This window comes from Falco peregrinus, chromosome 11, assembly GCF_023634155.1.
Source record: "Falco peregrinus isolate bFalPer1 chromosome 11, bFalPer1.pri, whole genome shotgun sequence".
NCBI classification, from domain to species: Eukaryota; Metazoa; Chordata; class Aves; order Falconiformes; family Falconidae; genus Falco; species Falco peregrinus.
The window spans coordinates 23,532,259-23,549,344 of NC_073731.1; the positions used below are offsets into that span (position 1 = coordinate 23,532,259).

General features: G+C 43.9%; 1 protein-coding gene across 1 annotated transcript in view; it reads right to left on the minus strand.

Moving 5' to 3' along the window:
• The window catches only part of USH2A (usherin), a 390,454-nt gene that overhangs the window by 10,667 nt on the left and 362,701 nt on the right, over positions 1–17,086 (minus strand). Inside the window, 4 exon segments of the mRNA XM_027788579.2 lie at positions 47–132; positions 134–286; positions 2,065–2,274; positions 15,873–16,194. Of these exon segments, the coding sequence (XP_027644380.2) occupies positions 47–132; positions 134–286; positions 2,065–2,274; positions 15,873–16,194 (771 nt within the window).

Here is a 17,086-nt window from a genome sequence, read left to right on the forward strand (position 1 = left end):
CCCCCCTAGCTGAGGCGTGCAGGTTTGGCTGAGTGGCAGCTCCTACCTGGTGACAATGCCGTTGGGTGACTGAGGGGCGCTCCACTGGAAAGAGGCGTTCCTGGAGGTCACGGTGCGGATCTGGGGGGGGGGGCTGCTCTGAGGGTGGAGCCGGCTGCGTGGTCATTTGGGCCATGGGTCCTTTGCTGCAACAGTTGAAACATGTGCAGGCCTCCACGCCAATGGAGTATGTGGTAAAAGGTTTTAGCCCATGTATTGTCTGCTGGGTGGCAGTCCCTTCTGACAGCTATAAAAATTAAGAGGGAACTTGTCACAGCTTCACGCACCACAAGTACTAAATAAGAGTTATGGAGGTGAATTAACTCCAGAAGAAGACTGGCACAAGGTTCTGCATGTCCTTTAAGTCTGACATTAATGCAGCTGTTGTGCATTGGGAACTCTGCATTCATTTTTTTCTCATTATGAAGTTAAAGGGCACTGTTCAAAGGAAAAGACCATGTCATCAGTGGCCTCACAGATGCCTTAAGTTGAGCTGTGACCACTGTATGTCAACTTGCAAATGTCATTCTCAGGAACAGAGAAAACCTTCAAGGGGAAACTCTGCCATAAGTGGTACTGAAGCAAAAAGAAATTACTGTGGATAATAGCTCCATAATAAGTGTTCTAGCAAATACTCATGCGTAACTCACAAGCTTCCCCAGTGTGGACACAGGAGGTGGCACTGGGCAGAGTGGTATGACCGTGCCTGGTGGGTCAGTTTACTCACAGACAGGAGAACGTGCCCTCCGGTAGGTACCTCCAAGCTGAGGGCCAACATGCTGCTGGCTCTGCACTCAAACGGCCGTGGTGCTGGGCAAGCCTGTTAGGAACCTCTCCTATGCTCAGCAAGGGAGGCCTGGCAGTTCTGGCAAAGGAAACGGTGCCGCCTTCTAAACTGCTCGCAGCAACTGGCACTTCTCCTTGTGGCTGTAGTCATTTGTGGGTATAGCTTCTTAAGCCAACAAAACAAAAATATGTAGAAAACACCAACAAAGGGGCAACATCTGCTCTCACTTGGCAGCATGTGATTTAGCAGAGTGCAGCAAAATATAGGAAGGAAAGAGTCAAGCGAGCAAAGCACTCGGTACTTCTTGATGCCAGAGACAGAGACGAGCCAGTGGCATGGTGGGTTTGAGGGGATGGAAATGGAGGGCCATGCACGCACCAACAAGATGAACTGGCTGAGTCAGACACGGACACAGCCAATTGCACTGGAAGGAATAAATGCATAATGTGCAGTCAGTAGGCAACTTAAGCTCAGAGACAGGACTGATGACCTGGGAAGGTGCCCCTAGCACTTCCAGGCTAAACAAGATGGGATAAAGGAGAAAATCCCATACAAATACTTACTTACATGTAAAACCCAAACAGATAGTGTTAGAGACAAAAGGTATACACATATTTTGCACTGATTCAGTGGTAACTGTTGCAGGCACCTTACACAGCTCTAACGTTTCCCCACATTTCCCTGTTTTATAACTCTAATGAAGCCCTGCAGGCTTCCTAAGCTGAGACCAGTCATTTCTGGACACCTAAGGGTTTCTAGGCTGAGACACCCAACATAGAAGTTGCTTGGCTACTTGCACTATTCAGTTCTTTACTACGAAATGCTTCTTACCAACAAGAAAGATTTTAAAGGAAGCTCGTGCACAGTATCTCAACTTCACATTCACAGGCACACAATCACCTGCACCATTTGGATGGGTGGGAGCTGTCTGGGAGTGTTTTGTCTGGATGGCTAGCCGCCCCTGAACAATACTTATGATTCCCATCACATTGTCACTGCACGTTACCACATCAGAAGTGTTTAATGATGAGGTTAGTTCCTTGAGAAGCACATTTAGATGAGTGAAAGCGTCAGTGGCACTTTGGCCAGAAGAGAGCATTGCAGAGCAGTTAACAATATGAGTGCAGGAGAGGAAATCAGCCTGTCACCAACAGCAGCAGCTTGCAAGAACAAATTCGTTAAAGCTAGAAAATTACAAGCTCAAATGCGAGTACAGAACTAGTGCTGACAATACTCACCACCACATCGGTCCCTGTAGTATCATTAGAAAACAGCCTGTAGATACTGACCACCCCGTTTGGCTTCAGAGGGGGGCTGATGTTCACCACAGCCACTGTGGATGCCACTGTGCCGAAGACAGGAGCTCCCAGGCCCTCGGGAGGGGCAGGGCCTGTCCGGCAGCGGGACCACCTGCTCGGCGTCCGTCCTGCTGAGTTTACTGACCACACCTTTGCACACAAAAACAGAGAAACCGTTAGTGAAGGCCTCTAGCCTACAGAACATTCATAATTAGTAAGGGATGCTACTGCAGTGGTACTGACACTGAGAAAAATGAGTGCAATGACACCTGTGCAGAATGTCCCTTGACTGCCGCCCAGCACCTGCATTGACCTAGTGACTCTCTAACAGAAGACTGGAATATTTCCCACTGCTACATTTAGGGGAAAAGAAGCAAATTTCATGTCTCCGGCAGTGTGTATTCACGTGTCTTCTTCACACCTGATTCCCAAACTCTGAATTCCCACCACAGTCTGTATCATACCATGCAACGAGGACTCCCTGAGAAGCTGTGATCAACAGTGAGAATGTTTTCAAAGATATCTGAACAGAAATACTTACTGACACCCAGTCCTGCCAAGGTCTCCCTTCTACACACTTTTTTCACGTATGCAAGCAGGACCCATGAACCCAGCCTGGCACTGTGTGACATTCACCTTGACTGAATCACACAAGCCAAACTCCAGTTACTCTTTAAAACCAGAAAGTTTCACAGGAATACCCCTCTCTTAAAAATATTAACGTATCGGTCATTTGGCAACATTTTCAGTAACTCATAATATAAATAAAGTCCATTGAAATGTAAAGTCAGCATCTCTCATTTATTTTCACAACGTTTGCTTTATTGCATGAGCACAAGGCAATGGCTTCGGTTCCAAGATTTCAAAATCTAGCAGCTTGAATAAGGCCTGATTAAAAACCACATGTCTCTATGAACTATGCCTACTGATTTTGTCAGCTACCCAAAACCAGAGTTATCTGCAGACTACATAAAACTCAGCACTTATTAAACACACTCTCCAACAAATCTGCATGAAAATTAAATTTTGCTTTCATCAAGGAGTGAATAAACATATGGAAGGATGTATAATCTTATTTATCAAAAAGCATTTGTATAATTAAACACGAATATCATAAAAGGTTGCCTTAGGTCGTCATTTGCATGAGTAAGTAATTTGTAGAATGTCAGGTACAATAGACAGAATAGATGGATGCGTGAGCATATAGGGTTAAATTAGGCTCAATATTAGCCAACCACATAGTGATCAATCAGAATGATAGATCTAAATGGCAATACAAGAGGACTGTCTGAGCGATTTTTAGTATAAGTATTCCTTAGTAAGCTTTCACGTCAAGTGGTTCTAAGTACAGTAAAACATGTTCTTATGTGATCTACTGTGGGCAGAGGTTCTGGGGACGTGGATGTTGGGAGTACACCTCAAAAAAAAAAAAAAAAAAAAAAAAGAGGTTTAGAAATAAGAGGTCTGCAAAACTGACCCTGGAGTCTTCCCAGCTTGCAATATTAAGTTCCAAGACCACAGGACACTTCACAAGGAGCCTGGGAAAGGAAAAAAGCCAAAACCCACTACAATGGCTTTGGAGACTGGGGTTCTGCCAATTACAAACCCAAAGTTCCTGCCTGGTTCCGTCAGTAACATAGAGCACCATCCAGTGAAACACTACATAAGTACAGATGACACCCTATGATAAAAAGCTCAGCCAAAGCACTTTCATTTTCAGCGAAATCAGTAATGTATCTCTGTTGTGAACTTTTCATAAAGTCAAACTCTGTTCACTTTACTGCAGTAGGTCAAACCCTCTATCTCAGTTCAGTTCGAGCTGCCACCAAGATTTACCCGCAGTCGTTCATTTCAAGGGACATATTTCTTTGTGGGAAGAATGAGCCACGTACGGTAAGGACAGCTCCGAGTGTGCCACTGGCATCGACTCGGCACTGACCTGAGCTCAGATGCTCTAGTTATATCCAGGCTGTGGCCTTATTGAGCACGGAGCGTAGCGGTGTCGGACCTGATCTGCCAAGCAAGCTGCCCACAGCAAAACTGAATATTTTTTTTTTTAAACAAAGGAACAAAAGCTTCCTGTGTAGCACAGGAATTGGGCCTCAGAATGGGATCCCTTGGGAATTTTGGAGGAGAGAGGGATACAACTTACTTGGGAAGCAGTTGCCTCATTGAGGGTTAGATGGACACACCTTCCTCCGTCAATACCTCTCCTATCACAGGTGCCTGCACCTTGTCTTTCAGAAAACAAGCCTTATTTCAGGCAAACAAGGTGTCTTTATCTCAAAACACCGTCTTAGTGTTTTGGCATGGGAAGAGAGATGATCGTCCCCTTTCATTCTACAGCTAAGTGGTTAAAGGACTCCTCCAGGAGGCAGGTAATTCAGTTCAAACACATGCTCCAATGGAGGTGGTCAAACTTGCCGCCCTCCAGAGTGGGAATGCCCAAGAGGATGACCCATCTTTATACTTGGGGTGCTCCCAGGGCACCTTTTGGAGCTGATTCACTTTGCATGAACACAGTGAACTCATGGTTGACTGGGCAGAGCACGAGCAAGCGGGAGCAGGCATGGTTCCCCAGCCCAGCCCTTCCCTAGGGAGGTGGCGGGGAGCTGAGGTTATGGCCCATCCTCCAGGCACCACATGCCTGTTCCTCTTGAAAAAAGGCTAAGGTCATGGTCACGTGTGTGTGGGCCTGACAGACGGGCACGCTCTGAGTATGCCTTCTAGACAGACAGCAGCTACTCAGTCCTGCCAGCAGAAAACCTCTAGGTGTCCATGAAACTCTCTAACGCCAGCTTCTGAAACAGCTGTGACAGCTAAACAGGACTTCTGTGGATCTAAATTCTGGGTATACACTGACCTAAGCTGGATTCCCTTAACTCCCTCTGCTTCTGCTCAACCATCTGTAAAAGGATGGGTGGGTGTAAAAATATCTCCCTTTGAGAATTGCCATCCAAGTAAATCTTGGTCAGTGGCTGGAAACTCGGAGCAGTTAAGTGCCCAGAACTGACTGCAGATGGAAATGCTGGTGTTTAGCCACTTCTTTGCATGAAGAGATGTGACAGCATAGCAACAGAAGCCACAATGAGGAGTGCCAGTTAAAATCAGAGGTGTGGTCATGGCTCCTCAAAAAATCACCACAGAACAGTCACAAATTAAAGCCGTTGCCTGGCTAGCTTGGTTAAACTGAAAATTCATGGTTTGGACTTCTGTAAAAAGCTTTTTGGGATCACAGATATGTCTTCTAAATTGTGATATAATCAGTACCAAAAATGTTTAACTGCATTCATAGAGAAATGTAAAAAATTTAATAGGCAGCTGTATTACCGGCTGCTTATAATCTAAGAAGATTATAAAAGAGCACGCAGGAACAGGGGGCAAACAAGAAGCAAACGCATCCCAGAAATGTATAGAATGGCAAAGGACAGACAGCAGAAAGCCAACAAAAGTTTCTTATAACTTGACTTTCTGAATATACTGCTGCCAAAAGCATTAAGTCTGACATCATAGCGAATGGCTCTGCACCCTGCCAAAAGATGTGCTGCGACTACTGGCCACACTGTCCCCCCGAAGGCAGGAGAAAGCTCCAGAATCAGCCCCACGGTTACTGTTTAAAGGCTTTATCAACCTGCTGGCCCCTGGCCCAGGCTGCACTTTGAAGAGGGGCCAGAGAGAGGAGGGGGGGAACCTCGCTGGAGACCGCATATTCGGAGGACTGAAGAATTCTAGTTACAGGTAACCAAGCTTTTTTCCATCATAAATGAGCCTTTACAGAACTCTGCTCCTGGAAGAAACCAGTGATCAGCTGTGTCTCAAAATGATCACAGGACAACCTCAAGGTTTATTGGCACAGCAAGACTGGGCAAAACCTCTGAGGAGCAGGAAAGGCAGGGCTGAGAAGATGGCCACAGCCCTACCATGGTGAGCCCAGCCTGTCTGAGCTCAGTAAAGCTGAGTAACAACTCCTCCATAAAGGACAACAAAATCGCAACAACCCTCAGGCGCAGATGCAAAAAGATCATGGTACTGTAGATTCTAACAGTGGAAGAAGCCTATTAGATGACTTACTCCATCCCTGAGCCACACAGTTTCATCTGCTGAAACACACTTGAAACCCCAGATCCTTACTGAGGAAGCTACATTTTAAACTAAAAAAGTTTTTCTTTCACCAAATTGAGATCATATGTGAAGGTATTTACGCCATACAGGACAATCTAATGGGAACTGAGGGAAATGTCTGACTATATGCTTCCACAGCTCCTCCGGTGCTGCAGTGCAAGAAAGGCACTAGAAGAGGAAAAGCAATGATAAACCAGGTCAGCACTATGGCCTTGCCGTGAGGAAAAAGAGAAGGTGAAGCTGCCAAAATAAAGCACTCAACCCCCAATAAAAGGGCAAAGAGAGTACCAGATTAAGGCAGAAAACACAGTGTGTGGCCAAAGTTCCCCAAAACAAAAAAGCAATCCCTTGATCATACAACTCCAATTACATGAAGAAGTGCAACCACAGCCGACAGCAGCGCTTTGGCAGAGGATGTTGTGCGTGCACTAATGTCTGCAGTTCACAACACTCGCATCTCAGACCTGGCTCGAACAACGTGACAGGTATTACAGCTGCAAACACAGGGACTGACCGAGAAGTCCCCAGGTGGGAAATCTCTCCCGTTCTGCAAAGGGGAGCCTCAGGCAGCTGACAGCCTACAGAGAATGAGAAACTCTCCCTTACCGGAGAGATCTCGTTCACTTCTGCTGAAGCCTGGCAAGGCAGCAGCAGGCAGAAGGGTGGACTGGCTGGCGATACCTTGCCTGTCTGAAGGCAGCAGTCCTGACCTCCTGCTGAATTCCCAGGTCAGGGAGACCTGGGATACTCTGCTTTGCACTGAGGCCAGGTGCTTCTCACCCTTCCTTCTTGCAAGGAATCAGCAGAAGGGAGGGCGAGCCAAACAGCTGACTACCAGCAAGCAGCAACTTCTGGCTCCCACCGTATCTGCCCTACGTAGAGGCACCGTGCATCATACTGCTCTGTCCTGCTGTTAATCTGCAGTGCCTCACAGTTGCCTCTGTGAAGGACAAGATCTCGGCTCTTTATGTGGCAGCAGCTTGCAGTAAGCTCCTGCAGGCATTCAGAAAACAGCCTTTTGCCTTAAAATAAGTCTCATTAGTAAAACACTACCTACCTTCAGCTTTGAGCACTGCTTAAAGCTGTAGGGCAGTTAGTGCTGTAGTTCCCGGGGCACCACAAGGTCATATCAAGCCACCACGTTTCACATGCACACATAACTTTTACTCCTGTGTCTAAGTCAGGTACAACTTGGGTCTCTGCCCTTAGGGCATCCACAGACTGCACACACCTGTGACTGCTCGTCTTTCCCAAAAAGGATTCAATGCTGGCACTACTTGGCATGTGCTAGGAGAGATAAATGGTAGCAGAGCGGAGTTCGTACCACTCTTTCTAGAGTTGCTTCATGGAGGTCGCAAAGACACAGCACTACTTTGAGACTTTGCTTTGGATTTCTTGAATCAGATCTGTTCAATTTCTAACCCTACACTTGCATAAATGCAGTTTTCACAGCATAATTTTTTTCCAATCAGAAGATATTTTAGGGGTATACAAGAGATGCATCGGTAAGTTCAGAAACACAGCACCCAATTTTCAGTTGTGTTCAAATAGCAGTCTACAAGAAAACTGAAGAGACCATAATCTTGGCTAGTTAAAATTAGAGAAAATCAGAAGCTCCCCCTCCTCATCAGCTGCAGCACCCTTCACGAGTCTTTCTTCTCATCAGAACTGACTCATGGGCAGCCTGGGTAATTTGGAGTTACTTGTGCAACGTCAGTACAGCCCAGAGCACAAAGCTTGTCTACCAAAATCTAGCATTCAGCGTTAGGATAATGTATTCACATCTGGGCACGATAGTGTCAGCCAGGTATTAGCAAAGTAGAAAGTTTCAAAAGTGGTTGCAATCTACACGGAACAGAGCAAAGGCAAGAAAGCGTCGTGTCCACTCGTGACCAGGGGCACAAAAAGTAAAAAAAAAAAAAAAAAAGTAAGCAAATGTGTGCTTTCTGATTGCCCATACTCAGACCCATACTTTTTCCTCTTCAACATTGTTGGCATCCTTAGGGAGGCTGTAAACATACAATGGCATAGATTTTAGATCCAGGCTTCTAGCATGGTGATAATTTGAGCCTCTTAACGTTGCTATTCATCTCCATGTTCAAATGCTAAAAATAAAAGTACTAAAACCACTCTGGGGAAGGGAAAGGGAATGAGAACAGGCAAACACTTTGGGACCTAAACAAAATTATCGGATTCTAGAGGAAGCTCATTTTATATAACATAGTATAGCACCAGTAATTAATGAGAGATGTAAACAGATTTAACTCTGAAAGGTAGAAAATGAAATAATTTGTTTCCTATGGGTGTATAATAAGATAGTTACCAAGTTCCCATGAGAGAGATAAGCAGATATTAAAAGGTCTTTCCAATACCTATAATGGCTAAGGACAACAGCTAATTCAATAGATTCGATCAAAATCACCACTTCTTTCTCTGCTTCTGATTTATTACTTTGGCTGTAGTTAGTCATCACTCATTTTAGTTTGCTTTTCAGCAGTCATAAATTATGCCTCATAAATAAAAAGATACAATCAAGGAAATCATATCAAGTCATCTACAGCCCTGGAGTGTATTTTCCCCTGGCACTCACATTAATGTCTTTTTAAAGGATAGCTTGCCGTGGTTTTGAATATGTCAGAATCACAATTTACTGAGAAGGGTCTTGCAAGAGCGGTGCTGTAACAGTCTCACTGGTAAATCTGGAAGCCAACAAATCCAGTCCAATATCCATATTCAGTTTAATGAACAAAAGTCAAGGTTTGTTGCATCAGTGTATTCTTTACATATTTGAATTTAGGATAGTGTTGACAACAGAAACATAGTGCCTGAAGCAGGGTTTAATGAAATTGTGTGGTTTCAAATGGACCTCCTCCCTACTGTGTACCCTCTACGGGGGGAAAGAAAGCATCTTTTCTGCAAAAGGGTATTTAGAGTAGGTGTTGCCATTACATCAGTGAAACAATACAGTTATATCTGCTTTACTTTTCGGAAGCTCAGTAGCGTAATGCAGGTGTAGCATGAGAATCTCTCTTTACTTGGAAGCAGGGAGCGCAACAAACCTTGTAAGAAAAAACACTCTTCCAAACAAAACGAAGAGGAGATAACAAGCAGGGAAAGAAAGAACGAACTACATTTCATTTTATGTCACTACTTTGTAGTGTATCTTTCTGTCAGGGAGACAAGAAGAAATGGTGAATTCAAACAATGAAAAGGAGCCAGATATGAGGGGTACTACAAATGGGTGACTATCCATCACCAGCCAGTCAGAAAACCAGTTTCACCCCATTTTAAGCTGCAGAAGTCACTGAGCTGTTTGTCAGTAACTAAGCACCACAAACTGGATCTCAGCCAATTATTTGACAAACTGGTAAACCAAGTGTCATTCTTGCCATCTCTGAAAAGTGACCAAGAGGGCTGACGTATTCCGCACTCTGTGTAGTTGGTCCTTCCTTAATCTTCATGACTTTGCAGCCATTTTTTTTCCTTTTATCTCTCCAAAGGCAGCATATGATTTGTTTTCTCTTTGATAGTTCAAGATGGAGGACTCAAAAAACCTTTGCCCTGGTATATCTCAGGGTATTTCCTAGGCACTTTACTTGGCTGCATTAACTGGAGTGTGAGAAGCGTGCTTCACAAGCAAGAGGGATACTGTGCCTCCCACAGTGGTCGGAGGCAGCCAGCTCCAGTGCTTCAGACCCTGTCCTGGTGCACTGGCTAGTCCTCCTGGAGAATAAACCTCTACAGGGAGCCATAAAATTTCTGAAAAAGGACAATCCTACTTTTCTGTCGTTCACATATTCCGTGTCTGCCAAATGGAAATAAGGATGTGTCCTAAACCAGGAAGACATTAAGCCATTAATCTAAAGAAACAGTCTTAAGCACTCAATTAAAAGCAATTGCGGAGGAGTGACATTGCACTCGCATGGAAATCACACCATACTCTGACAGCTCTGCTTTGCAGAATAGCACTAAATGCCCCAAGTCTCTGTTCCAAAGAGCCTTCTCTTGGCTGAGAAAAACAGGTCTGACTCTATAGGTTGCTGTATGGTAACAGTGCACGCCACCCTCAATAATTCCTGAGAAAGGTCTACACACTCTGTTTCAGAAATATTCCAGAAATTAAAATATTACACTTGCAAACACATTAGGCCTCATGAGTTATAAAGTTGAAGTCAGGTGGGTTTTTTTCAGGACCTTATACAATTTCATCTGTTTAACACAGCTGAGGATCTCAGGCAGCATTCCAAGAAATACCTAAAAGGCCAGATGCTCTAGAAAATGCAGATATCTAAATGTACAGATGGACAAACTGATAAAGGGAATTTCAAAGATCTAAGTAATTATTTCTGAGTATGGGACAGTGGGCACCTCAATGCCTCTTAAAAACCCACTGAAACCTGGCAGGTGCTAATATCCTTATGCAGATCTTCTCTTTAGAGAATAAAAGTGCTCTCCTGAACAGTGACCTAAGCACTTGGGGGCTGTAGTCCCTTCGACCAGCATGAGCTTCTGAAGCCACTTCAGCATTTCTGAAGGTGCAACTTTTGCATCTATCTAAGTATCCTACTGAAGTTTCCAGCAAAAAACCCAAACCAAACAGACCCCAACCCCAAAATCCTGATTTAAAATCCAAAGAAGCTGTCAGGGTTCATTGAAGTAAATCTCAATACCTCCAAAAGTCCTGGAGAGAGTCCCAAAACAGCACTTTGATTTTATCTGCATTCTGCTGGAGGAAATTCAGTTGCATTTAAAGTTTTATGTCCAGCAAACAAGCCTCAAATGCAGAGACAGCAGAATCAATATCCAGTTTAAGTGAAATATAAATCTGGGTTTCATCAGCATAATAGCAAAAGCCAAGCCCTATACTTATGAATAACTTGTCTCACAGGCAAGATATAAATTGTCAACAATAGAGGGGCTCAGAACAGATCCCGGAGGACTGCTGCAAGTGACATGAGCAGAAGACAAACACATGCATGCAAAAACCTCTCATGGTGAAATAAATGGCTACCAGTGAAAAAAACCAAAAATGATTTAGGACAGCAGTCAACAGCTCAGCCCGGTTATGGAGCAGAACTGAGACAAAAAGCAAAGTCTTGAATACAGCACGGTAAACCACGGAAATCTGGTTAAAAGGCTTCCTTTGTTATCCATCACTAATAGATCATTAAAAAATTTGGCTCAAGAAAGTCTCTGTGGTATCAACTTCCTAAAGAACAGCTTCTGACTGGGAAAATTGGAAGTTGGTGCAACTGAGAATATCCCATAGCCAATGTCTACAACTTTCAACTTGGGAAGTTTTTCTTGATTTAAGAAAGATTCCTAATAAGTAGGGCTTGGGTCTGCTACAAAGCTTCCTACCTACTTAGCCCCATCTGCACTTGAATTCATATTCCTCACTGATTCTGTCCCAAGCAGCAAGGAGATCTGGTCTAACAACAGTTCTGCTACAAGGGAACCTCAGTATATGGAGAGCAGACTTCACACTGTTGTGGCCAACAGATAGGTCCTACAAAGGCATTAAAAGAAAGCTGGGAGAAAGAAATGGAAGCCTTAATATTTGTACATAGTAGGACTTAAAATGCAAACAGTTCACCCTAAAGTGTGCTGTTTCTGGGAAAGGTTGAACAGCTCTCATCACAAGAGAAGTGAGAACTGGAAAATATATCCCCCTTATATATTTTAAGTGCAATAAATTTTCAGTCTTTGAGTAATTATCATTTTTGCTTTGGAGAGTATTATTGCAGCATTTCCTGTACGGCTAGGTTCAAGAAGATGTTATTAAGTAACTGGAGGAAATCAAGTAATGTTGGCTGCAATCAGCAATAAGCAGCAGTCAGCTCACAGATGCTCATCATTTCCTTCAGCACAAAGTAACAGACTTGCGCAAAGCATTTAATACTGTCCTGCCTGAAAAATCTTGTCTCTAAATTAGCGAGACATGGATTTGATAGATGGACCACTTGGTGGATATGAAATCGCCTGAATGGCCACACTCAAAGAGTTGGGTCAACAGCTGGATGTCCAAGTGGAGACCAGTGACAAGTGGCGTTCCTCAGGGGTTGGTACTGGGACTGGCACTGTTTAACATCTTTGTCACGGACAGTGGGATTGAATACACCATCAGCAAGGTTGCCAAACCCACCAAGCTGTGTCTCTGGTCAACACACTGGAGGGAAGGGATGCCATCCAGAGGGACCTTGACAGCCTTGAGAGGTGGGCCTGTGTAGATCTCATGAAGTTCAACAAGGCCAAGTGGAAGGTCCTGCACTTGTGTCGGGGCAATCCCAAGCACAAACACAGGCTGGGTGGAGAATGGGTGGAGAGCAGCCCCGAGGAGAAGGACTTGGGGGTGCTGGTGGACAAGAAGCTCAACATGACCCAGCAATGTCTGCTTGCAGCCCAGAAAGCCAACTGAATCCTGGGCTGCATCAAAATAAGCGCAGCCCACAGGTCGGCGGAGGTGATTCTCCCCATCTACTCCACTCTTGTGAGACCCCACCTGGAGTGCTGTGTTCAGCTCTGGGGCCCCCAGGGTAAGAAGGACATGGACCTGCTGGAGTGAGTCCAGAGGAGGGGCATGAAGATGATCAGAGGGCTGGAGCACCTCTCCTGTGAAGACAGGCTGAGAGAGCTGGGGTTGTTCAGCCTGGGGAAGAGAAGGCTCTGAGGAGAACTTACAGCGGCCTTCCAGGAGCTAAAGAGGCCTCGAAGAAAGCTAGAGAGGGACTTTTTACAAGGGCACATAAGTGACAGGACCAGGAGGAATGGCTTGAAACTGAAAAAGGGTAGATTTAGGTTAGATATAAGGAAGAAATTATTCACTATGAGGTGGAGAGGCACAGGAACAGGTTGCCCAGTGAAGCTGTTGATGCCTGGAGGCATTCAAGACCAGGCTGGATGGGGCTTTGAGCAACCTGGTCTAGTGGAAGGTGTCCCTGCCCATGGCAGGGGCGTGGGAACTAGATGATCTTTAAGGTCCCTTCCAACCCAAACCATTCTATGATTCTACGATGACGCTCCACTTCTCACACTGACTGTTACCTTACAGACATGCTGCCAATCCAGAAACATACAGAGGAGAAAAAGAGGATTGTGACTGTCAAGCAGAGAAGGGCTTTATGAATACTGCAGTGACTACACTTTTCTAGTAGCACCCTAGGCTCTCTTTTCAATAGTTTTATAACTGTCCCTTCAGAGTCCTTTCTTACCCAAACTGGAGCTGCTAGAACTGATTTATGAAGAAAGCCACTGCAGTCCTCCCTCCAGGACCTGGGACTCTGACAGTAATGGAGCAAGAGGCAAGGGACACAAGCTGAAACAAGGCAATTAGATGCAAATAGAAAAGATATGCAGTCAGAAATTAGAACAGGGTGCCCACACAGGCTGTACAATCTCCATCCTTGGAGGTCCAAGGATGCAGAACTTGATCTAAAACTCAGCTGGACACAGCCCTGAGCAGCCTGCTCTATCTAGACCTGCTTCAAGCAGGGAGCTAGGCCAGATGCCTTCTGGATGTCCCTTCCAAATGACATGACTCAGTGAGTCTACAACACATGTACGCAGAGCAGCTGGATAGACTAATGTGATAAAACAACTTTCTAGATTTAATTCTTCAAGGTTTCTGGCTACTAAAAAGAATACAACAGTAGCAGTGGAGCAGAGCTACCAAAGAACCTGACCTGTACAGTGCACACTCATCAAATTTGCAGATGGGGGACCAGTTGATACGTTGAAGAGCGGGTCTGCTGTTCAGAAGGGCCTAGAGGAATAGATCATCATCAGCTTTATGAATTTCAGCAAGACAAATGCAAAGATTTGCTCCTGCAAAAGAGTAAGTCTTTGCAGAATTACAGGGTAGGGACTGACCCGCTAAGGAGCACCTCTGCTGGAAAGGACCTAGAGGTCTTAAGAGATAGAAAGCTGAACATGACCCAGCAGTGTCATCTGGCAGCAAAGATGGCCAACAACATCTTGAGCTGTTTAACACGACCACAGCCAGACAATTAAAGGAAGTGATTACATGCCTTTACTTAGTGTCTGTTCTGTTTTGGTCCCTGAATACAAGAGAGAGATCGATAAATTGGAGCAAGTTCACCAGAGGGCTACCAAGGTAATCAGGGGGTTGGAGACCATGGCCTTTGTGGAACTGGGGCTTGTTCAGCCTGGTGAAGAGGTGGCTTTGGAGAGACTTGATGGCAGTCCCCCAGCACCTACCCACAGGCTAACAAGAAGTTCCTCACAATGGTACGTGGTGGAAGAGGACAAGAGAAAACAGGTATAAGTTCAAGCAAAAGGGGTTCAGACTGAACATAACAAAAAAAACTTTTTCACAATGACAGTCTTTGTGGAGTGGAGCAGACTTCCCCTAGAGGTTATACAGTCTCCCTCCCTGGAGGTTTTCAGGATGTAACTGGATAAAGCCCTGCACAACCTCACCTGACCTCTTACCTGATCTGCTTTGAGCGGGAAGTTGGACTGGATGGGCTCCTGAGAGCCCTTCCAACCTAAATTACCTTGTGATCCTATAAAGCAAATGTAAAAAAGATCATAAAAGAAAGATTGCCACCATCTTGCAGAAGCTCAAGAGGTGGAACACACTGTGTTTCATATACATCAAAACAAATCCGTGCTTGAACACTTTTTTTTTTTTTTTTTTAAAGGTGATGAAGGTTTTTGAGCATTGCCAAATGCATCTTCAAGACATATCATGTGCACAAATATTGTGTACGGAATCAGTAGCAAGGCTTAGTGGTATCCTGTTCGGTGGCATGTAAACATGGCTATTCATAGACATTAAAAAAATCATTAGATCATTGAAAAAAATCAACCTCGTCCTTACTTTTACTTTTAGAAACAACCAATTCGAGGATTTTTTTTTTTTATAAGGGTCTAAATTCCACTAACTCATAAAAAAGGGAAAGATTTCAGATGGTTACAAATACAAAGTTCTTAATTCATAGGCTGAAATAAAGTAAAACCCTACATTATCACTAGGTACTGCATGACAAAATAATGACACTAGAACTTGCAACTTTGACATGGAAAACAATTCCAGGTGAAAGAATGGCAGAACTGGTCTCCTTCCTTTATCTTAGCCTTATAAGAAAAACAATAGAAAAAATACTGACATGCAACAGTAACACCAACCATCAACAACAAATACACTTTTGAACCACCCAGGAAAACTGCACATGATCCTACATCTAATTTAAAGAGAAAACAACACTGGTCTAGTAAACTACTTTAGGATCATAAAATAAAAATAAATTCATAATAGATTGAGAGAGGATGGAAAAAGAAAGAAAAACGAATGAAATGAAGGTGCGTTTTAGGAACTAGAATTTCCCACTTCTTACATAACATTGGAGCCTTGCAAGAGCTCTGGATGGTACACAAACAATTAACATACAAGAAACTCAGGCATTTACGATTAAGCCAAAGAAAAATGAATGCTGAATGGATCTATTACTTGTGCAAAATTATTTTCAGCTTCTCAACTATTTAAAATACATTAACAACAATCATTCAGGTTTCACAACACTATTAACATTAGAATTGAGATGTTCACTGTACATGTAAAGTAAGGTTCTCAAAGTGTACTGAAACGATAATCAGAGTCTCACCTGATATTCATATTCTGTGTAAGGCAGCAACTTGTCATCTTTGAAAGAGGTTGAAGAACCGTTGTAAACAAGTGCAAGGTCTAAATTTACGTGGGCTTGAGTCGTTCGCCTTCTGTAAAGTTCATAGTATAAAATCTTCCCATTTGGCTGCTGCGGGCCAGTCCAGAGGACAGAAGCAGTGGGCTGGAAGCCCCCAGCCGCTGTCTGTATTTCTATGAGAGGGGCAGGCTGCACTGCTGGGGGTGCCTCCAGCGTCCGTACCGATGCCCACTCACTGGAGGCACAGCCCAGCTCTGTGCAAGCTTGGAGCTGTATTTCATACCTTTGGGAACACAAATCAGGAATGAAGTGATTAAAACACTGCAAATACAAACATAGAATGTGCATGAGATCTGGGGGATTTCTTAATTTCTCTTGGTCTTTGGCATTTTTAAATAGAAAACAGTTTGTATAAACATGCAGATTATATGCTGTGCCTTTTTTCAGTAAAAAGGAAGAATGCTGTCTTCTGGGTTTTCATTTGTTTTGGTTTCGGTTGTGTTTTTGGTGGGTTTTTTTCTTTTTTTTTCCCCAGACTGGAGTTAACATCTGCAGGAGTCAAATGTTCAAAATTGTTTTGATTTTGATGATATGAATCAAAATGATGATTCATTGTATGATATGATTTGGATATCATTTGAGAGCTATAGAGCTTCACTCTATTATGCTCCTCTCTTTGGATTTAGATTAGTTACATGTAAATAGTAGACAGACTTATCAACCATGTAAGACACACAAATTATGCCTACACAAATACATAAGGAAAGGTCAGATAAATAATCAAGAATTAGTGGGGAAGATATTACTTCAATATCAAGTGTGCCCCTTCTGTAGCAGAGTCTGGTACACCCTCTTAAGTTTTAGCTCTCACTTAAACACAAGTTGTTTGCTTTCGGCTCAAGGGTGTGAGCGTATTCCTGGTGTGACTTCATTAATTTTAGCCCAGCTACGCTGTGAATGGGCTAGCCAACAGGTCTTTAGTCTTCTCACCATGAACTTTGTCAAATAAAGCCCTATTTATTCTTGAATGCAGACATCTTGTAAAAGATACACAAATACAAGATTGCAGGTTTTGGAGTCTACAGCAGAGTGCTGAATTACTCCTTGTATTAATTGCAACCTGTGCCAACCCTATGCACTTTGTCAAGATGATATATAGCTGGTGTTACTACAAA